Below are 19,826 nucleotides of genomic sequence, written 5' to 3'. Positions count from 1 at the left end.
ATACAAATAGGAGAGATTATATTTATTTTTATTTTTAATAGAGAGGAGAAAAGGAGAAAGAAAAATAAATGCATGAAAAAAATACTGGTATTTAATAATCGACTTTTTAATTCAATTTTTGATAAATTATTCATACTAAAATCAATTACTACTTTTATTATCCAGATACTCATTAAGGTCCTTTGCAGAATTAATATTTTCTATGATATATTGACTATTATTGGATTTGCTAAGTGCTACATTTCTAACCTGTTGGTATTCATTTTCTAATTGATTATTTCGAAGGCTCACAATCTTTTTCATTCTGATAGAATAAACCATAAAAATAAAGTGTACCAACCCCAACCCAAAGATCAGAAGAGCTATTATACGACCAAAGTTGGCATTTGGTTTTTGTTGAGGTGGTGGCCATGGTCCTCCCGCTGTACGTACTTCATATTCCCATCGACTCCCATATTGGCTGCAACAATACATTTTATTTTCTTTATCAATTGCATTATATTTTTTATATCTGCACATATTAAGTAATATGTTGAACCGACTACCAACATCTTTTGACAATCTTAGAAAAATATTAAAAATATTCTATATTTCGGTATTAAAATAATTTCCAAAAATAATTGTTGAATTTTTGGTTCATTTCCAATATATTTTTAGAATAGTATAAGGGTACACATACATATTAATTTGATAATTTTATATTATTACATTAATTTTTGATGAAAATAGAAAATTGGTGATGCAAAAGAATCTAAAAAATAATAGTTGTTTCCATATTGCATAATTATTAATATATTCGTCTTTTTTAATATACTCAATACTCAATAAGTATCCAATATATAAAAACAAATTCATCAATTTATTTGAAACTTACATATTTTGTGTTTCGAAAAATAGAAAATATAAATAACATATGAGGTTTCCTACCCAAAATATATACAATATGTAAATTAAAAAAAAATGAAGAGTGTAATATATAGAATATTTACTCAATTTTTTAAAATATTATACAAATATTACCTGTTTTGTGAGTTATGTGTATAAGATGGATTGAATCTACTGTACTTCAAGCCTAAATCATATTGGCGTCTAGTACTTTCTTTTCCCAGAATCGAATAAGCCTCATTTAATTTTACAAAATCAGCATGACTGTGTTTTCCACTAGTGTCAGGATGCAGCTAAAAACAAAACAAAAATACAATTTATGTAACTTAAGAACATAGAATAGCTAGAATAGAAGCACGTTGTGTTTGGTTTCATTATATCAGACTAAAAAAAATTTTATATTTAATTCTTCTTGATTAAAAAATGAATTATCTATAAAATATTTTTAACATACTTGTTTTGACAATTTAATGAAAGCTCGTCTGATTTCTTCTTGCGATGCATTAGATGAAACATTTAAGGTTCCATAATGATCTTGTTGATATCTTTAAAAGAAACTATGTGCTACATTGAAAGTATTAGGTCTGTCTTTTTTAGCAATATCATTGTACATATTATACTTTTAATATTCAAGATAAAATAAATATATATTTCCATTATACATCGAAAAAAATAAAGAAAAAAACAAAAAAAATATATAAAAAATGTTAAAAAGAACAGATTTACTGTAGTTTGACAGCAAAATGAGGATAACTAACCTATGAGTTCCATAACTTCTAACTATCCAACAACAGATTTCCGGTTTACATATTCGAAGAAGTTGTGCCATCATTTGCAGTATCTTCGAATGAAACAATCATTTCGGAGACATTGCAAAACATTTTGCGCATCAGAGATTAATATGTCAGGCGAACTCTGCCATTATCTACGTAACGTAAAAATAAAACACGTCGTCATGTACTGTATCGATATTTTGAGAGAGGACCAGAGGACACATGGTTGCATAAGTTTGTAAGGTAAATCCTTTATAATCGCGCGCTCGATATACTTACTTTTAGTTGGTAAACGAAAAATCTATTTTAACGGCTTTTAGGAGGCTAATGTAGTCACTTGATGTTTGACAATTGCACATACTGCGTACGTATGTTGCATCACTGACAACGGGCGCCGGCAACTGGCAACGCGAGGTCCCCATTGGCTGCGAAAAGTTGTTTACCGCAGTTTAAAAAAGTTGATGTATATGGTCGGTTACGATATTGAATTGAGAGGTGAGACCCGGATAAATTTCCTACATTTATGATCTGTATTTCACGTGCTCGGGTCTCACGATGGTGCGATATGCCGCTCTTAAAGGATTGTACGATCTGGAGAAGACGATTGGTAGCGGCGGCTTCGCCAAAGTCAAATTGGCGATTCACGTCGCTACCGGTGAGAAGGTTGCCATTAAGATTATGGAGAAGACGACGTTGGGAGTAAGAGATTTTAAATGTCAAAATTATTTTTATTATCTCCAGAGAACAACACTGTCAATTTTATCATAATTTTCTTCTCTGCTTGTGTGTGTCGAGTATTTTTATAGGATGCTTCACCTCTGTTTTGTTCATCAAAATACAATCTTATCCTGCAATATTTGTTTCAGGAAGATTTACCAAGAGTCAAGCTTGAAGTAGAGGCACTCAAGACACTGTTGCATCAACATATCTGTAGATTATACCAAGTGATAGAGACAGAGAGTCATTATTTCATGGTATTAGAATATTGTTCAGGTGGAGAACTATTTGATCATATAGGTAATATATTTCTAAATATAATCTAGAGATTCTAGAGAATATGTTTTATTATTTTCATAAGTCTTAACAGTATTATATCTTTATATTGCAGTTGAGAAAAACAGATTGTCGGAAACTGACTCTCGAAGGTTCTTTTGCCAGATAGTTTCTGCTGTTGCATATATGCATAATTTGGGATACGCTCATAGAGATTTAAAGCCTGTAAGCATATTTTCTGTCTCTTAAAATGGTTGTTATTTGAATTAGACTTTTTTTTAATAGGAGAATGTTTTATTGGATAAAGAAGAAAATTTGAAGTTAATCGACTTTGGACTATGTGCAAAACCTAAGACAGGAATGCAAGCACATTTATATACTTCTTGCGGTTCTCCTACTTATGCAGCACCAGAGCTCATAATGGGAAAGAAATATTTAGGTAAGCTTATAAAGTATCTTTATTTACATGAATTTTATTGTAATTTAATGCTTAATATACAATCTTTTTTGTGCAGGTTCAGAAGTAGACATTTGGAGCATGGGAGTTCTTCTGTATGCTTTGTTATGTGGTTTTTTGCCCTTTGACGATAATAATTTAGAAAATTTATATAAAAAAATACTTGTAAGTTCTTCAATTTCATCAGTTGCACATTATTGCATAAGTAAATAAACTGTATTATTCCAGAATGGCAAATATGAGGAACCATACTGGCTTTCTAATGATAGTAAAGCGCTAATTAAGTCAATGCTACAAATCGATCCAGTAAAAAGAATCACTATTGATGAATTATGTCATCATCCATGGGTTACATCAAATTCTTTGAAACCTGTAGTATTTACTCATAGGACAAGAGTAAGAACTTTTTTGGAGCAAAAAAAAATGATTTTATAAATAGATATAAATATTTTATAAGTTTTATCTTTATCTAAATATAGTTTGAAAAAGATGATGAAGTATTGAGTACTATGTCCGCTATTTGTGGTGAGAATAATACAGACATATGGAAAAAACTTATGAAGAGTGATAGAACTGATTATAGAACGGCTACATATTTATTATTGCTTGACAGGAAATTACGTGGACTTTCATTAAAAATAGCATCTGTAACAAAATCTCATCTTAAGCAGGATATGGTATGTTATAAATATTTTTCTTTGATAAGATATTGATACATTTAATTGTTGATACATATAATGTGATACATATATTATTCTTTTATAGAATGGCATCAGTTTTCCACAACGCGAAGCAGTAATCAATAATTTTATAACCAAACTCGATCATTCTCCAAGAAATAGAATAAATAACAAGCTATCCCCAATGGTCGATGTCACTTACGATGTTTTGCCTAAAAGAAGTGATGAAAATAATTTTACAGAACCAAGTATACCGACACGAAAAAGATTACGAAGCAGAGAACCTGATGATATATCATCGCCCGGTAAGTTTTTCGACATTGCAGCATCTTAACTTTTAGTACCATGTTTTTTTTATTAAAAAATAAGTTTGGATTTTTCCAATGAATTTGATATCTTATCTTGTTTAGTCTTTAAAGAAATATTTTTTCGCATTTTTAATGTGATAATTTTTAACATTATTTAAAATATGTACATTTTACATACAATAAACATTTATCGAACGTGTTGCGGCCGTAATTAGTCTCGTAGTACGTTTTCTAAAGTTTATTTCTAATTGGGTGATGCTAGCACATGCCACCTAATTAAAACTTTAATGAAAGTTTCCGACCGCCATAAATTACAGCAGTCGCGCGAAAAGCAGATAATTACCTCGCAAAGAGGAACGACTTGCTAATAAATGCAATTTGAACTTAAGAATATCAATGTATCTCTTCTTGAAAACTTCTTAGAAGATACACTGTCCCTCAAGCACTACCACATTTGAATCCTCATTACTCGGAAGTATATTAAACTTGTACATAATATAATTCTATATATATCCTTTGTAATATATTCCCTTCTATACAATATACAATATTTGGAGTTATGTCTTTATATGCTTTATGATATATATATGTGTATGTGTATATATATATATATGTATATATATATATATATATATATATATTTAGGATTTTTATAATTTTATTCTAGTTCCAGCAAAAAGACCGCCTGCAAATAAATCGGTTACTCCTACACAATGTTCAACACCAGATCCCAGGTGAAAAACTTATGAATTAATATATATGAGAACAATATATAACACACAAACACACACACACACACACACACACACACACACACACACACACACACATATATATATATATATATATATATATATTAAAAATATAACATATATTTTTATAGAACTTCACAAACATCTACCCCAGGTAGCGCAAGAAAAGTTATGATGGGATTGGAACGAGGATTTAATCGAGTGAGATATGTTCTTACACCAAAGAGGCGAGTGAAGAATGAAAATATAAATCCTGAAGAACCGAACATATTGTCAGGAAAGGTATAATTAATAGTCATAAACATATGAAAATATTATCAAAAGAAATTGCTTTATCATAAATGATAATAAATATTCTTTCGTTTTCAAAGGGACTATCTAATGTGTCTGCGACGTGCAGCGGGTGTCCAAAATATGTCCTCTCAAAATTACGAAGAGCACTTCGGCGAAAGGGTATAATGTGCCATCAGAAAGGGTAATTCCAATTTTTTTTTTAAACACTTGACACTTTTTTACACAGTATATTATCAAAAGTTGTGTTACAGATTTATTCTGCAAGGAGAGACTGAAGAATCCTTTTCGAAAGATAAGAAAGATTCGTCCAAATCAATTTCCTCTCAGAATTCCTGTTCCTTTGAGCTTGAAGTGTGCCTTTTGGAGATTGATCCAAATGGGAAACGGTTAGTTGGCATTCGCCGAAAAAGATTAAAAGGTGACGCGTGGGTTTATAAACGCGTCTGTGAAGAAATTCTTGCTCTCACAGCAGAGGATATCTCCACAGATCCGGAAGATTCCTTCGAATCTAAATGTCCTATCTGAAATAGTTCTTATACATATTATTTATAGTGCCGAAAAAAATTTCTCGATACGTGTGCTCTGAATAATATGATAATAAGAAACACTTGCACGTGTCTTAAATTTAATATACAACACAAGATCTATGTTTCATTGGAAGACTGGTGGAAGAATATATATATGTGCAACACAGTGTAAGACTTGAAAATATGCAATTTCTAAGTGTACTTACATTAAATGTTTAATTATTACAAAGAGAGAGATTATTTGAGATATAATATAACATTTATTTTGTATAGATAAAAAAACTATATATGATTAAAATGTAAAGGATCTATTAAGATCTATAAAAAAGATTCCCGAAGTGCGGGTTAAGTAATCGTATAAGCGAAATATAATGTAATAATATTTTTGCGATATTAAAATCTAATAAATTTATATATTACATTCACATATTGTATTTTTATTGTTTATATATAAAATGAAAATGTACGTGCGCGGAACATATATATCCATTAATATAACATTCTATTATATATGTATATATAAAACAAAAATTGTTTTTACATCGTATGTAATGGTTTCTCGAACATTTCGACATCGGGAAGGAATAATTATTAAATTTTTCATTTTATACAGCACGGCAATATTGATACTGAGAATGTTCTTATCAAAGCAATCTATTTCATGTACAATATAAAGAAATTTCTTGCGCGCATTTTGAAGCACTTTGAGCCCTTTCTGTCCAGAATATATAAAGTTCAATTTCGCGTTTATACTACAGATATATAAAATATCGCGGCCCGTTTGAAGCGATTCGCCGCAGCCTGCCGATACATAAAGCTATATAGACAGACGAAGATATGAAATCGCCACAAATCGATCAGCATAAAGTGGAGTAACGGCGCGTATACATCTCTGTTTTCGCTTTATGGAAGAGAAGACAAAAGAAAGAGAGAGACTCTTTATCTCTGCCTCTCGTTCGAATAATCGTCGGGTCTTTCCTCGTGCAAAGTCATATTCACGGACGTAAATCGCGGCCGTTGTTTTTTCTCTTTCACCGATTCGGTACCGACGCGAGACAAAGCCCGGTTGCTGGCGGCCTACGGTCTTGCAATTGCTGTACTCGCGGCGAAAAAGAGAAAAGACGGTTGCCCGCAAAATTGCTGTACGACGATGTGAAGTATCGTCTACGGTATCTTTTAGAAGTTTCTGCGGAGCTAGATGTGTAAAGAAAGGATGAAGAAAGAGAGCGAGTTGCGGCTTTGTCCAAAAGGAATGTAAATATTCATAAAAAGAAGAAAAAGTTTTTCGCGCGAATTATAGGAGATAATCATATTTCGAGGTAATAAGCCGAAGCGATTAATTATAAGCGAAAAATTATATGTTAAGTTAAAATTAATCCGAAGCTATAGAAACCAACACGAAAGAGTTGCGTAATGAAGTTACTCTCTGCGCGTGATATATGTAAGTCTCTAAGTTGATAGGATATAAATTACAATTAACTGCACGCACGTTGCGAATCTTTGATTCATCATTGCCTTTAAGCTGAAAGGACTGAAACGAAATACAAGAATATATATATGAATGTTTAATTCATCTAATACATATGTTCATTTAAAATAATTCTATATCATATCTGTGTGTATATTCAACATTTGTAAATTATTTATGCGACATATAATTTGATATATTAATTTATCTTAAATTTATTTTTGAAAATGTCTTATTTTTCAAATGAGATCTCTATTTAATTTCTCATTAGAAGGCATTTTTGCACAAGAAACTTTGTAAAGAAAAACAAGACATTGATACAATCAAGCGACTGCAACGCGTGAAAAATATTTTATGTAGCAATAAAAAGATTATCGGAATAAGTTAATTATGAAAAAGAAAATTCAAGCGTCAAATGAATTTTCCCGCGCGTATAAGATGGCGCTGCAAAACCGAAGGCAATTTCACAGTATTGCATTGTTCCCGCCAACGTATCGGCTGTCCGACACCGGTTTCGTATTAATTACCGTCTGGCTAGCGGCTAATTAAGGATTAGGGCAATGAGGCACGGTACAGTTTCCGCGATAATGATTATCTGTTATGGTAATTGAGCGAACGGCACGGGGGAGTGAAGGAAGGTAGAGAGAAGACGTGTGGCAGAAGCGCGTGCAAAAAAGATGAATTGCGGATTAAAGACACGTAAGACATGTACTATCTCTATGCTGCATTTCTTACATTTCTTTAATTTAAATCCTTTAATGGCCTCGAATTTTTACAATTGTTACTGAAATGAATTTGAATTCTAAATAATCATATTCGGCTATCGGTTATGCAGCGCCTATCGAGAAGATTAAAATTGTAAAATCATTATGCTTCATGATTTTACGTTCCCTTTTGCGGAAAGATATCTTTTCTCCCTGTCCAGAAAATTTACTAACAATTTTGTTTGTGCGCAGGAAGAAAGAAAAAAAGACGCATTTCTCGCCGATGAAGACGGCGGCGGCGGCGGTTGGAAACGAGAAAAAGGGAAGTCCTTATACCAGCTTAGAGTGCTTCGAGTCAGGCTAGTTTGCGAGTGCGAAACGTGTTGCCAAGTGGTAAGTGTAAGAATATGTACAAAGCCATACAAACACACGCGCACGAGGAAGAAGAAGAGGAGGGTAAGGGTGGCACGCGCGGCCCGCTTCTATCGCTTCCGGGCATCAGCGTGCTCGCGAGCCGCGGCTAATTGCTCTTTAATGCAAGCGAGCGAGCGGGTTGCTTTTCTTGGATGTACGTCGAGGAAGAGCCAGTTTCGCCGACGTTGTTAACGACGAGAATGTCACGTTAGCGTACAATAATTTTGCTTGGGATGTCGCGATATATATCACGATAGAATCACGAGGTGTATTGCAAGGAATTTTGGAAAAGGCACGAATCAGAGTGTCTAATTAAATTCATCTCGCATCTTCTCTTTCGTCTTTTGACGTTAGAAAACTCTTGGAGCGTTTCTTTGCACAACGAAACGATATAATCGTGGCATTGCGGGTGAAAGTAAACATAGTTTCTTGTAGTTTCCTCGAGAGTAATTGTGCTTTCTTGAGAAGCGCGATTTCTTTTGAGTCACGTGCGATTTTAAAGTGACATCCGTTACGCGTAAAGGAGGCGCGATTTCTTATATTTGCATACCGAGATATATATATATATATATATATATATATATATATATACAGCAGTTTTTTTCTTCAAGTAATAAAAAGCCGCGTATCATTATGTAGCTGGTACTCGGAAGGAAAAGGAGCGCTAATCATCCGGTTTGTCTATTTTTTTCTTCTCTCTCTTTTCGTCTTTCTTTTAGGATTGGTCTCGATGTTTATTCGCGAGAGGAAAGGGCCGGTGAAATAAAGGGCAGAAAGCCCCGGATTCGTCGAGGCGTGACCGGCGCGTCCACCAGAAGCTCATACATATGTACGCGGCTCGAACCGGACAGTGGCGAGAAACCCTCCTCCTCCTCCTCCTCTTCTTCTTCCTCCCCTATTCCTGGGAGAGACCCAGTAGGGAAGTCCCTCCGGAAAAATGAATATGCAGCGTTGCATGGGAGGATATTATTTTATAAAATTTACTATCTTGTACCCGCGCATTATCCACCCTCGTCGGCCAACTCGCCGCAAGTTTTCCGCGCTAAACCACAGACCTAGTCGCGAGATAAAATATTTCTTAAAGTGAGCAAAAACTTTCTATTCGAAAATAGATATTTCTATCCGGGGAAAGGTGGATTTTTTCCGCTATTAAATTGAAAATGATTCAAATCTTGATATGTTTGTGTATGAAATCTATATAGATTTACTGTGTAAAAAATACATTCCATATTAAAATATTTTCTAATATAAAAGTATACATAATATATATATTTTCCATATATTAAAATATATACTTAAAGTAGAATATGAAATATGTAAAAAAGAAATACTTAGCGTTATTTTGACTATGCACATTCCTTTATAAATTTGTTTTTACGATTTTTACATTTTCACAATTTTTACATTTGATGCCTTTCTCACCCTATCTGTTGTTCAAGGCTTCTTTCTTCAACCAAAGGAATGTAGTTTTCAATTGAGATCTAATTATAGCGTTGACTCGCGAGTGTAACCGCTTGTGTTTTTTCAAGTTTACTGCGTGTATGGGGCTACTATAAAACGACGCTTCTATAAAATTGTAGCCCCTTATCGTCATAGAGGAAACGAAACATTAAATCGGCTCTGGCCGACGGGGGCGGGCTTGTTTCGGTGGGTGCGTCTGAGATTTCCTGTCTGGATGCTAGGAAAAGGATGGCTTCCTACGTAAAGGGTGCGTCCTCGTGTGCGTCCTCGCCGCGTGCTCGATTTATATACGCAACAGGGGGAACGAGGCCCGCGTGTCTTTACAGTATAAATATAAATATATAGGTCGTCGATCCTCTATCCTTCTCTCCTTTTTTGCCTTATTTGGAAACACGTTAGCGCGGTAATATAAACATTCCTATAATAAGAATAAATACATATTCGTATATTTATTCATTACATAGCACTCTCTAGTGTGTAAATCGTATAACATACGGCGAGATACATTCCTTCTATTCGTCGCGCATGAATCGCATTTTTCGCGCGCGCTCTTCCCTTTTCGCCCCAATATCGCGATATCTAAACAACTTTATCATTAATGCAGTAGCGCCGCATTACTAGGAATTTGTATATAATGGTGCTATGTGTTACATATGTGATATACTACCGGCATATAACGGCGATATCATAAGATACAAACCAATAGAGCCGCGATTGTATGGAAATATGTATCTATGAATGAAGACACTTTCATTTATGAAACCAGATACTTATGTACCGGACACGGGCGTTGTAACATCCTGCTATTATGTGTCCTTACCTACCTATTCGTTTTCTCTCTCTCTCTCTCTCTCTCTCTCTCTTTTTTTTTCTCTCCCTTCGTCCTCTCAGTCTGGCTCTCGTCAAAGCCCACTTTCAGTGTTCACCGTTCGTATTAGACATTATAGACGTTGCGCTATCGTATCGATGCGTATAATTCCGCGAATAATATGCATCTTTGTTTTTCGTAATAAACACAATATCACAATCTGCCAAATCGCGTAATCCCTGCTTTGGTAACAAACATCTGCGGAGTCTGTATCATAGATTCTTATAATTAGCGTCGATATTGCAATATCGCCGGAATTATTTGTCGCAAGTTTGATCTCAACTTTAACATCTTTCATGAAAAAGCTCGTGCGTGAGTAAACACGACGGAAACAACGTACAACCCTTTCGGTTGGAGGAGACGGATGAGAGGAGGAAAAGAGAGAGGAAGAGAAAGAGGGAGGTCGGCTAAGCAGATAGCAGAAGGGAAAGGAGAGAACGAGGCTGAATGCGCCGACTGTGACGCTTTCCGGTCAGGTGCCGCCCTGACGATCCTTCTCCTTCCAATTTCCACGTCGAGATCCGCTCGCTCATTCACTTGCTTTTGCCCTCCCTGTTTTGCACTCCCTCGTCCTTCGCCATGTCCGAGAAAAACCGGTGGAAAAAAGACAGGAAACGGATTGTTTCCGAATGTAAATCAGCGGGATTTCTTCTGAGGGCGCGTCACGGAGGCAGGAAGTAACGATATCGGTATCTCTTCTTGTCTTGTGCAAAAAAAAACACGAGATGAAGACACTCGGATAGAAAGACATCATCCGCAATAATTGTATTATTCACATTTTCGATTAACGTCACCGTCGGTGTTTCGCCGTTCTTATTTCGTTGGTCAGCGAGATCGTATCTGATTTTATTAATACCGGACTAAAGACAGAGTAGAGGCGTCTAGGCGCTTCTTTTCTGTTTACCACATTATTACTCCGCGGCAGGTAATTATCGCGCTGCCTCGGGAGGCCATTGTCACAATGGACGTCCGGAGTTTCCCTACGATTATCGTACCGAAAATCTCTTCGTGGTCGAGCTCCTCATCGACTTCCTGCCGGCGATGGACGATGATTATTTGTCGCAACGGCACGATAGAAAACCGCGTATAAAAATGATACCGCGCCCGGCAATCCGATCTCTTCCATTGTCTATTATTTCAAGCCCGTGTCGAAAATAATGACTAAATAATGACTTATGCGTGTACGTTGCAATAATAAAATATATCCTTCATTAAGATTCGAAAAGAAAACATAAAAAAGCTAGAAAATTTATTAACAATTTGGCTAAAGAGACGCGGTACAATCGACAATTGCATCAACGCAAGAGATGACTTCATTCGTATTTTTGTGCTCCTACATCGCGAGAGAGTACACTTTTGCCATCCGCTATTGTTATTGTCAAGTTGTGATAATCTTTTCTCTCCATCTAAATTCTCTTTGAACCAATGCAGAATGTGTCTCCGCATCGTAATTACGATCGCAGATATCATTTCGTTCGAATTCTAAAGAAGTAATTCCCTCGTTATATTAAATGAAGAATGCAGTCAGCGCTTCGCGCACGCGTTAATATAAAAATAATTCTTTCATTTCACATCACAACATCAACATCGAGTCACCGTCAACATCTACGATACGATCGACTTCGGTATATTGTTAATTAATCCAGCGCTAAAACTGCGTTGCGATCGCGATTTCCTGTTTGTTATGGCGTCATCGTTTTTAATTCCAGAGGAGCTGGTATGAACAATATATGCCATGAGATGTAATTTTACGTTTTATGCTTATTGCACAGATCTCCCGATTGCTTCTATAAGAATCTAGTCTCAGAATTGAAGATTGAATGTCTTTTCCCAAAATATCATTACTACAAGCCTCTGATGGGCAAATTTTTTTCCAAAATAGAAGCATATCGCTGAATCAAAGTTTATTCTTTAAGATATGAAACAGATATATATATTTCCATATTTGATGTTTAAGTACGTTATGAATAATTTTAAGGTGTTCCACGGATGTCTTACATAATTATGATTTAAATGAAAAAAATTTTTTTTTTACTTTACACGATAAATACGAAAAAGAAAAATTAAAAAAGTATATTTAATATACTAATTTCTTTTTTCTATAATTTTTTTAACACAACGATTCGCCTATATCTCGGAATATTATACTCTATTCTACGTAGAATTAATCAATTCGATTCCTTCCTCACATTATGCGCGTCGAGTACCGTTCTCTCTGGAGTTATCATCATCGCGAGCGCGATAATCTGCGCCACGCGCGGTCTCGGACCATGGTAGAGTTTCTCTCCGCGATTATCCTACCGAAAAATCTCTCGCACGCTCCTCCTCTCCTCCTCACCCACGGTGCGCACATCGGTACGGCGGGGCCGACTCGGTCGTCGTCGTCGACTTCCTGTACCCGCCGGTGGACAATGACCAGCACTTGCCGCAATGGCCAGAGAGCGACGGGGTAGAGACGCGCTCCTAATATCTGTTCGGCCGATCTAGTTCGCGGAAGCCGCCGTTATTGTGGCAACGGCGTGTGCGCGTGCTTGCGTGTATGTATCTATGTGCGTGTACACAGCACGCGCACACAATCTCGCATCGCCGATTCTACAGTATACTGGGTGAACCAGGGAATGATCATCACGCGATTTCAATATTTCGCAATTTACTACGAAGCAAGGCTCAGCTTTGGATGCGGCGCTTAGATATATGGTTATCGCTGATGTGATTCAAGGCGAAGGATTTAGGGAAAAAAATTAATAAAATTTCGAAATTACACAATTTCTCGTTCGAGATGGCGTGGAATTAATACACCCCGTATGAGCCGTCGGGTACGCACGTACGCGTATCGGCGGGGACTCGCGGCGTGTGCGTGCGTCGGCGGAACGAAGAGCAAAAAAATAAAAAGAAGGTGAAGGAGGAGGACGGGAGGAGGAACACCTCCGGAGAACCTCTTTGGAAGGAGGATATGATGGCTCGTGGCGTTATGCTCCGCGAGCTGTTATGCTCCTCGGGCACCACCGGACCATAAGCGAGGCTACTTCGCTCCGGCGCAACAGCCGCCACGTTTCTCGTTATATCAACGCATCGGCGTCGACCAAATAAAGTTCGCGCGCGAGAACAGCTTTTTACGGCACGCGCTCGCGCGCCGCCGAGAAATGCGCGAATGAGATGTTGAAATCCAACGCCATTTTTTTCTTTTTCTTCTTAGAATATTACGTTTCATAATTAAGATATTTATTTTTCCAATTTGAGTCGAAATTCGATTTTATCAATTATATTTAATCGAGAAAAATAATTACGATATTAATATTTTAAAGAATAGTAATCTGGGACTTTTTTTTTAAATAAAAAGAAAGTTGAGAGAATTTCCTCTCATAGAGTTATATGATTGATCATAAATGTATAACGATTGTGGATGAGATTTTGCAATCGTAGAAAAAAAAATAGAATTGTGCTCTTTCCATTGTTGGAAGCATGCAATCATGAATGTGTCGTTATCCTACGTTGTACATATGTACGTGTCGTACGCGACGAATGCGACGTTCATCGGATTTCTCGACGCCGTCTTCACCGGATGCAGACGCCAATGCATCTAGGCACGAGCCACTCGAGGCTGCATGTGCCGCGTCGAGTGATCGCCGATAAATCACACCTTTTTTTTTTCTATAATTTACTACCGTGGTAGTTCCGATGGATTTCCCGAACTCATTATAGAAAATATATACGTGTTGCGATTCGGTCATCGAATTTTCCGCCCCCGCTCCCTAATTCTTGCATGTTAATATAAAATAGGAATTCTTCACTTCAGCGACGATATTTAATATGGAAATCTATTATTTACCATCTATATGTCATTTATGTATAAATTTCATGTATAGTTCCATCTTTTCAATTATATAGATAAAAAACTCGCGTATATTTTCTATATTAATCAGTACGTCGGTTTTGTTGCCGCGATTACTTTCGGGCCCGTTTTCTCGTCTCTTCCTCGAGAGAGGCCTCGCGAGCTGCGCACCTCGTCGCCGTCACGCTACGCGTAATTCCCGGCGGAGCCGGACGCCAATGGATCTAGGCACGAGCCACGAGTCTGCGTCGAATATGCCTCGCAGTCTCTGACCCGCAGTTCCTCTCGGGGGCTACGGTCTTCCGAGGAGAAGAAGGAGGGCCCGAAAGAAGGCGGTGGCAGAGGCGGCGGAAGAAGAGGAACGTTTGAGAGGGTTAGCGACGACGAAAGGGGGGAGATTTAGTAGCGTTCAGCATGCGTAAGGAGCTGCGAGACATTATGCCCCCCGGGGGGGGGCCCTCACGACGCTGGGCTGAAACGAGCGAATAAGAAAGTAGTTAAAGTCTCGGATGGAGGTGAGGGCGACGGAAGAAAGAGGGTGGCGAGGGGAGGGGGTCCTCGCCTGCCACGCGCTGCCTTCTCTCTCTCTCACTCTTCTTCGCCTCCACCTCCTCCTCCTCCTTCTTCTCCCCCGCCCTAACTTCTTTGTCTCCCTCGACCCATCTCCCTCTTTCGTTTTCCCTCCTCCCCGACTCCTCTTCTATCTTCACCTCGGGAGGGCGATCATCTTCCGTGCCGCAATATGTAACAACGACTCGTCACACTCTGCTTGCCGGCGCACAAGATAATTGCCCTCATTATAGTTATTTAAAAAGCGCACCGCGTGCGCGAACGCGCGCCGCCAACGCGATCGGAGCCGCCGATATAAAGATGCTGCCGTGCGCGAATTAATCGCATGAGAGAGATGAAGGAAGTGTTAGCGGGAAGAGAAAAAAATAATAGAAGCGACCGCGGGCAACATGTTGATTTCTGTCACCGTGGACAGGTTGTTCTGCTTCGAAAATCCCTGAGTACTTGGTACGCAGCGAGCTGGACCGGAAAGACACGCGAAAGATAAGAATACGAAAATCGTGATATAAGTATAACGGGTCAATCCATTTGTGTTTAAGTCTATTTTGTGTAGTTTCTCTCTTGGTTTCTCTGCGCGAAGAAGACGAGATGTGGAAGAAATAATTTTTATCGATTGCGTCGCGTTTTTACAACGCTTAGTTTCAACGAGTCTCTCGTCAATTCTCTGTAATTTCCCGTGAGAACAAAGGACTCTTTCGAATGTTAAATAACATATACATTATTCCGATTTATATAGTGGACGAATATAGCGTACAACTGGGATGAAATGTACCGTCTTTACTGCCCGCCGCGCTTTACGAGCGGCCGCGACGTCATTTTTTTAACGAAGAACTGAAGGAGGCGGGCACACGCTCTTCATTTTCTGGTCTGGTTGGGATTATGGTGTTGCAACGTTGCTATTTTAGATACAAAGCGCCGGAATGCGCGTTTATTAGCGGTCGCGGACTTTAATGCGCAGCGATGGCGAATCATCGGATGTGCTGTATTTGTATAGCGGGTATACCGTTTTAAGTAACGGTGAACATGCGAGAGAAAAAAAAAAAACGTTGGGGTAAACAAGGCAATTAAGGCATCATTCCGACTTTTTGCTTATCGTATGCCGGATTAATTTTAAAAAATTAATAAAATAAAAAGAAAATTAAAAAATTAAAATTATTATAAACATTAAAACATATACGAAAAAAAAAACAAATATTAAAAAGAACAATAAATAAGGTAAAGATACAAAATATTTATTTTTTTCACACGCACGCGAGTATATATATATTCGCACACTGTGATTTATAAAATTATAAACAGAAATCATCATGCATGTACAATAGAACATGACATAGAAAATGGATTTAATTGGAATTCAGTTTTTCACAAGAATCATATTTTCTAATTGGGAAATTTATAAATTTCTCTATCAGAAGTGTAATGTTTTAAAGAATTCTAGGAGAGAAATCTTAAGCAAATCCCATTTGCTTTCTCTAAATAATCGTAGTACGATATATCTATATAGAAAAAATTTTAATTGAGACCTATATCTGGAAAAATCTTGAGAAATTTATACGCGGAACGATTCGATATATGTAGCCGATGAGGAAGGACGATATTGAATTAAAATGAGCGCGATATAAATCCAATTATTTTTAACACTTTGCAAGTCAATGCATAAAAGGCATACGTCGTCGCTTGAACAGCAGATTTACATTTAAGTGTCCGTTAAAATATTATATTAGAGCGCGACGATACGGGAAATTTTTATATTTGTTTGCGCGCGGTCGCGTATCTCGCTGCAACGAGTGCGCCGGAAATCGACAGTCGGAACCGGTAACTTGCACATCGCTATTCTACGTTCTTATGATGAAGATTTTACTCGATGACTACGCTTCCACGCGTTTAAATGTGCAATTTTTCTTAATTCTGCGCGCGAACTTTCCTGAATACCGACGCCTAACGTTTAATGATCGTCTTCTGATGATCGTTTTATCGCCGTTGGAATATTAAACTACTTCTTCTCCACAATAAGATTCCAGTCTCTTATCCACGATAAATATATCAGAAAATATATCAGAAAAATATATGAATTTAATTCCAAATGATGTCAATTTAATATTTTTACACATGATTATTTTTTAACACATTTGGTTTTTATTTGCACATGAACTCAAAAGTTTGATGTTTTATTTTCTCTCGTGAGACAAAAGCGTCTTTAAGAATTATTGTGGATGAAGATGAAGATGCGCCGCGCAGCTTCGTATTCGAAATCGTAAAGATGATGTCGTACGATAATGCGTCGCAGATTTCTTGTTCTAAAATCGCTTATGTTGAACTGCTTTAAATCCTATCATCGTGAGAATTTTTCCATATTTTCCGCATTTTTACATAAGACTATATAAGATTAATTTATGAATATCTTGACATAAATATAAATAAAAAGGCTAATATAAAAATAATAATTCTGATTGGTTAATATTTCCATGTTTTAAATTGAAATAGTTTCTTCTTTTTTAATCTTTTTTTTTATATATACACAAAAGTATTGAGATGTTTATATATCAATATATTTTTAAATTATTATTTTTCGTACCATGACATTACAATATATATGAAATTTGTTAAAATTATACATAATCTGTTAAAATTATGTATATTTATATATTGGATATAATAATTTGAATTGAACTCTGATTTCTATTTTTATATTGGTCAAAGGATCGACAATATCCCTCTTATACCATTCCTGTTATTTAATACTCCTATCATTCTCCTATCATTCAAATTCTCGGAATTTCTACTCGGATTAATCCCCTAAAGCGCGCGCATTTGCATACACTTGAGCCGTATACGGCCACATCTAGGAATCATCCGCGCGGCGATTCCACGTGCCGCAATAGTATAGGATACGAAGTTACCGTACGACGCGACTGCGGGGCACACAGGTGGTGAATTTTCCGATCGATCCCCGCGCGATTTGTTCGGCGATGCCGATGACTTTTCGTACATGCGGGGCCGCGGGGCGCCCCGTGCGTCGATTGTTCACGACGCGCAGCGCGTGCAGCAATGAAAGCTTGAGTAAAAGGCCTATGAGGTAGACATAAATAAATAGGTGGTAGGTGTGGTCGGGTGAGGCCGCACACATGGCGTCGTGACCCGTCCGTCGATCTCCGTTCGTGAGCCTCGGGGCCCCCGGGCTCAACTTGTGCCCCGCGGAATGCTGCTGCCGCCGCGCGCGAGCACAAACTCTTTCGGTATCGTATAGAGAAACCGCAGTTTCATGTACACTTGTTTCCCTTCCCCTCGCTTAAACTGCATTCCTCGCCCCCGTATTTATTAACATTTCACGTTTGTGTAAAAATCTTAGGAAACGAAGAACGTCCGATTTTATCTGATAAAGGAAAAATTCAAAGATTAATGTAAGGGAAAAAAAAAAAATAGATGTGCTATAAAAGATATAAAATAGTAAAATGTTTAAATATTCTAAAAATTAAAATGTGAAAAAAATGTGAAAACATATGCTATTGTCTCTACCTTGCAGTTACGTGGGATTTTTACGAAGAAATTTTTTTCGGATAGTTACGAACCGTAACGAGGTCAGATTAGGGCCTCGTATAAACGACCGAGGGTTGATCCGGAAATTCAGGAGGCTACAGGCATGCGCGTCGTTTCATGACTTAACACGGTACTCGTACTCGGCTTCGGCTTTGCCGCAGCGCTTCGGCGGTTGAGGCTGTCGGTACACAATGCCGCATTGTTTCGTCGTAGCCCATCTAGTCGGTAGCGCACACAGGCCGAGGCTGTGTGCACGCCGATGTTTATTATCCTTCTCTTCGCGCGCGCAACAAAACAAAATATCATCCCCGCGCGTTACATTATCCGCGCTCCCCGCGAGTTCGTGGTCGAATCACTTTGCCGGGATAAAATCCGGGAGGCCGATACTCCGTCGTATTTTCAGGCGATGCACGAAGCAACGAGACTCGACGAGAGTCGACTTCGGGCTCTATAGAATAGATGTAGATAGATGTAGCATAAAGCTAGCAGAATTACAATGCCGGACGATAGGCAAAGAATATATATTGGTGTATATTGCGCACAAATAGAAAATTTATTAAAAGAAAACGGAAGAGAAAGGAACGGTGTCTAAATGTTACGGTGAATAAAAAAAGAGCACGAATACGAAGCGAGATATCGAGCGACTCGCATTTCGCGTACATTTTCCTACGCGTCCTACATGCGGAATCGAAAGAGGCCATCCATCCACCTCTCGTACGAGCCAGGTTTCCACTTTCATGGATGGCTGACGTCCGGACGGCGTCGCGATTTTATTTTCGTCGTCGGTAGCGGCGACTCGTATATTTTGCGAACAATTATTATGTACATATCCTTTGGATGTGGAAAGTCTCCTTTCTCCCGAAAGCGTCGGACGAAGCGAAGAATCATCGCGATAGATGCGCGGACAGAGTTTCGTTGTGCCAAGATAGTGAAAGCCAGGATCTCTGATCAGCCTTGGCACGATTAGATGCGAATCGAATTCTGCGTCTCGAAGAAGAGAGAAGAGACGCGCGCGTGAATCTTCTCCTCCGCAATCGAAAAAGAGGAGAGGGGGGGGGGGGGAGGAGCCTGTAAGGTAGCCTGCAAAAACGTTGTACAATATCGGGGAGAGCCGCAGATAGCTTTCTTATTTCCATGAAAATTGCGTTCGGCGATTTCGACGACAATGCCATTCCGGTATTTTAAATGCAAATCCATAAAAGGAAAAACCGTAGAGGCATTATAATTTATATTACTACATGTGGCAGCGCGGCGCTTCCGGCGAAAGAGCATAGGCGCAGTTCCGGTCAGCCCCACGGGTCGG

At 37.9% G+C, this 19,826-nt stretch overlaps 2 protein-coding genes across 2 annotated transcripts; one reads left to right on the top strand and one right to left on the bottom strand.

Annotated features, from left to right (window-relative positions):
- Positions 1-75: 75 nt before the first annotated feature.
- Positions 76-1,865, bottom strand: LOC126848907 (dnaJ homolog subfamily C member 4-like). The gene is made up of 4 exons (XM_050590222.1): positions 1,644-1,865; positions 1,340-1,430; positions 1,021-1,178; positions 76-460 (listed from the first exon to the last, which is right to left on the bottom strand). Exons 1-4 carry the CDS (start codon positions 1,715-1,717, stop codon positions 142-144), a joined length of 642 nt encoding a protein of 213 aa, XP_050446179.1. The 5' UTR covers positions 1,718-1,865; the 3' UTR covers positions 76-141.
- Positions 1,866-2,021: 156 nt separating this feature from the next.
- LOC126848531 (maternal embryonic leucine zipper kinase-like) lies at positions 2,022-6,081 on the top strand. The gene is made up of 12 exons (XM_050589513.1): positions 2,022-2,357; positions 2,525-2,675; positions 2,767-2,876; positions 2,937-3,090; positions 3,167-3,273; positions 3,337-3,504; positions 3,588-3,785; positions 3,874-4,093; positions 4,764-4,830; positions 4,980-5,130; positions 5,220-5,323; positions 5,394-6,081. The coding sequence occupies exons 1-12, from the start codon at positions 2,214-2,216 to the stop codon at positions 5,665-5,667; spliced, it is 1,848 nt and encodes a 615-aa protein (XP_050445470.1). The 5' UTR covers positions 2,022-2,213; the 3' UTR covers positions 5,668-6,081.
- The last annotated feature ends 13,745 nt before the right edge of the window (positions 6,082-19,826 follow it).

Source organism: Cataglyphis hispanica, chromosome 1, assembly GCF_021464435.1.
Source record: "Cataglyphis hispanica isolate Lineage 1 chromosome 1, ULB_Chis1_1.0, whole genome shotgun sequence".
NCBI classification, from domain to species: Eukaryota; Metazoa; Arthropoda; class Insecta; order Hymenoptera; family Formicidae; genus Cataglyphis; species Cataglyphis hispanica.
Note: the sequence above shows the minus strand (reverse complement) of the source record. Positions and strands in the feature narration are given on the sequence as shown.